Genomic DNA, 3,452 nt, shown 5'->3' on the forward strand with positions numbered 1-3,452 from the left:
CATTTATTAATAAAATACATTTTATGATAATGAGATATCAATGATACTTATGATGACATCAACACATGTCGAATGGCATAATTTTTTATACTCTTCTTTACCGATCCGTATTTACGAGCACTATCATACCAGCTGATTAATTAAAGGGACCTTTTTCACAGAGTTTGGCATATATTGAAGTTTGTCATTAAATGCTTTATATTGATAAATGTAAACATAGGATCTAAAAAGTACAAGTAAAAAAAGAAGAAGAAAATTGAAGAAAGAAAAAGGCCATTTGGCCATCCGTGCTCTTGGAGAATATTATGTATTTTATACTTTATACAAGTAATCATCGTAGTGTCACAAAATATAATGACAACAACAGAACTTTCCAACTTATTCAATCGTTCCACGTTGCAACGCTTTATAATATTCAGATTTTCAAATCGTTAAAAGATGGATAAGTATACTGATTATTTTAATTTCATCATCATCATCATCATCATCATCATCATCATGATCATCATCATCATCATCAGCAGCAGCAGCAATGCATCATCATCATCACGACCACCACCACCACTACCATCATCATCATCAGATATCCGGAGTACCTGGAGGTAACCTTAATTGCATGGTATGCTGACCACCAACCAAACTTACATTCTTCCGTTAAGGAGGATTGAACCCGGGTCGTCTATGTGTATCAATTATATAACGTTTGATACAAATCACATGCATTCATGGTTTTTACATAGCACAAGTGCCGTTATATGTAATACATACGAAGTGACACTGCTGTTGCATCAGTAGGATAAAAATCTAATGAAACAGATCGCCCTTTATGTATGGCAACGAACCAAATGCCAAACATTATGACACACATCACATAGTATATACATGACAAACAAATACATAACTAATACACAAAACTAAATAAAACTTAACTCACAGTCTGTGCGTTAATATACATAGGCAAGATCGATATATGCATCACGAAACAAAATGCTCTGAAAGACCATCCAATTACAGTATGATTTCTTGCATAGCCCTGTACTGATTACTCTTCTGAAATATTTCTGCGATATCATCATCCAATCTACAAAATTAACAAATATGTTTCACTTCCTTTTCAGTATAAAAAAAATGTAATTAAATCAACTAATCTTTACGTTTGGAGAGGAGACGTGCGCCGCCAAGATTGTATTAAGCCCAATTAAAGGGAATGGCGTGGACAAAACAACACAATATAAAGCCGGATCGGTCAGGGCCCGGGGATAAAACAACGACCGCGCACTCCACCGCCAGTCTCCACAGTGGATGTGACAAGTTCGCTACTGAAGCTAATCCATCGATCAAGTTGGCAACGAAGGGAACCACCATAGGAACATGGGACGTAAGAACACTCAATACGTGCGGCAAGGTCCATGAACTGACGCGTGAGCTGAGGCGCTACCGTTGGGATATCCTCGGACTAGCCGAGATTAGGTGGCTAAGATGTGACAAACATCAACAGAAGAAGGGCATACGATGGTTCAACGGTGAGGATTCTATACATCGCAACGGGGTCGCTTTCATCGTTAGGAAGGAGGTAATCAGCAGCGTCATCAGTTGCACCCCAGTCTCCAGCAGACTAATTTCTATCCGTATATATGCGAAAGCTTCACAATCATCCAGGTCTACGCACCAACAGATGACTACAAAGGCGATGAGATAGAACTATATGAAGAATTAGAGCGCATCATAGTCGATGTCCCCAAGAAAGATATCCTCATTGTACCAGGCAACTGGAGCGCCAAGGGTGGAGCAGACGCATACCAAGACTTGCCAGGGACAGTAGGTACATTTGGCTTTGGAGAGACCAACGACAGAGATTTGAGACTTATTGAGTTCGCCAGAAGCCGTTATGCTCCCTACGGGCCGATTATCACTGCCCGGCCCTGCTCGGCCGTGTGTTATCCTCTATATTATTATAATCAATTATATTTTTATTAATTATAATCAGCTGTAAATGAATTATTGTACTGCAATATATATATTTAATTATGCTATATCACATATATCCGGTATTGTTGCGAGAACGTACCTGTAATTAACAGTCTGGCATCCGGAAATTTACACATTAAGAACACATCTAAGGAACACCCTTCTATATTTACACCACGAAATACTCGTGTTCCCAATTTGTCCTTAATTTTGATATGTTTATTATTACATGGTTTGGACTGAAGATGTACTATGTACAAGTCGTAATACAATTTCTGTTCTGTTCTGTTCTTAATTGTTAACATAACTGGTGCACGTGTCAATGAGCAGGGTGTGAACGGAAATATTCGTCCCGTGAAATTAAGTGGACGTCTGTCGTAAATCATACAACTTTTCTCGAAAACATTGATGGTATACTTTAATGTTCGACGTAAAAAATCTATTTGCGAGAAATTTTGAATTCTGAAACATGCATTTTTAAAATTATTATTTATACCCTATTTTCAATCAAGCTACTTTTTCAATTGAGTGGACATTTATGGCAAGTGTTAAATAAAAATATACATGTAAAGTTCACATAAATCGTTATATAGAGTTGCTTACTTTTTACTATAATAATTACTATAGTTAAATTATTAATAATTATGTATGCCTATTAATAATCGCATTATAAATATCGAGTCCACCCAAATATGACATATAGAGGCAAATATAATATTTACAAACTTATTTAATTTCCTGACGCAAATACGAACGACGTCACTAACTTTGGGCGCCCATTGTCGGTGATCATCAATAATAAATTGTAGCTGTACAAACATAATTATTAATTATGTTTTGTCATTCTTTTTCAAGTGCTGATATTATGAGTCGCGTTCTGATAAAACTGGACATAATGCATGTGCGTTAAGTGTCGTCCCAGATTAGCCTGTGTAGTCCGCACAGGCTAATCAGGGGCGACACCTTCCGCTGTTATGGTATTTTTAGTTTCAAGGAAGTCCCTCCTTACCGAAAATCAAGTTTAGGCGGAAAGTGTCGTCCCTGATTAGCCTGTGCGAACTGCACAGGCTAATCTGGGACGACACTTTACGCACATGTATTATGCCCAGTTTTATCAGAACAAGACACAAATGATTAGTCATTAAACTTGCTTTGGAATATCTCAACAGTACTCATTTTAGCTTGACATTTTTTAAATAAATATCAAATGGCACAGTAAAATATATATTGCCTAGGTTATATTCCAATCTTAACATATTAGTTAATCTTAACATATTCGTTTACACGATAATTCAACGATGAGTGCATTTATAGTCTAGAGTTTGCCTCTTGCATTTAACATGAAGATATGGAGAGTTGAAACCGGCAAACTGAAATTATTAATAAAATAGTTTGTTTTGTTTTTTGAGAAAAATGTTTATACTCGGTACATACTTTTGAAATAAATCTAACATATGAAATAGTCAGTGATAATTATCTACAAA

At 36.3% G+C, this 3,452-nt stretch overlaps 1 protein-coding gene across 1 annotated transcript; it reads left to right on the forward strand.

Annotated features, from left to right (window-relative positions):
- Window positions 1-1,207: 1,207 nt before the first annotated feature.
- On the forward strand, window positions 1,208-2,829 carry LOC127839872 (craniofacial development protein 2-like). The gene is made up of 3 exons (XM_052368262.1): window positions 1,208-1,573; window positions 1,660-1,818; window positions 2,824-2,829. The coding sequence occupies exons 1-3, from the start codon at window positions 1,208-1,210 to the stop codon at window positions 2,827-2,829; spliced, it is 531 nt and encodes a 176-aa protein (XP_052224222.1).
- Window positions 2,830-3,452: the final 623 nt, after the last annotated feature.

This window comes from Dreissena polymorpha, chromosome 7 (assembly GCF_020536995.1).
Source record: "Dreissena polymorpha isolate Duluth1 chromosome 7, UMN_Dpol_1.0, whole genome shotgun sequence".
Classification (NCBI taxonomy): domain Eukaryota; kingdom Metazoa; phylum Mollusca; class Bivalvia; order Myida; family Dreissenidae; genus Dreissena; species Dreissena polymorpha.

What these genes read in the sequence shown, in the direction of transcription:
- LOC127839872 (XM_052368262.1), top strand. Translation starts at nt 1,208, where the DNA reads ATGGCGTGGACAAAACAACACAATATAAAGCCGGATCGGTCAGGGCCC. An exon ending in CTTTCATCGTTAGGAAGGAG is followed by an intron (nt 1,574 to 1,659) that starts GTAATCAGCAGC and finishes ACAATCATCCAG; the next exon opens with GTCTACGCACCAACAGATGA.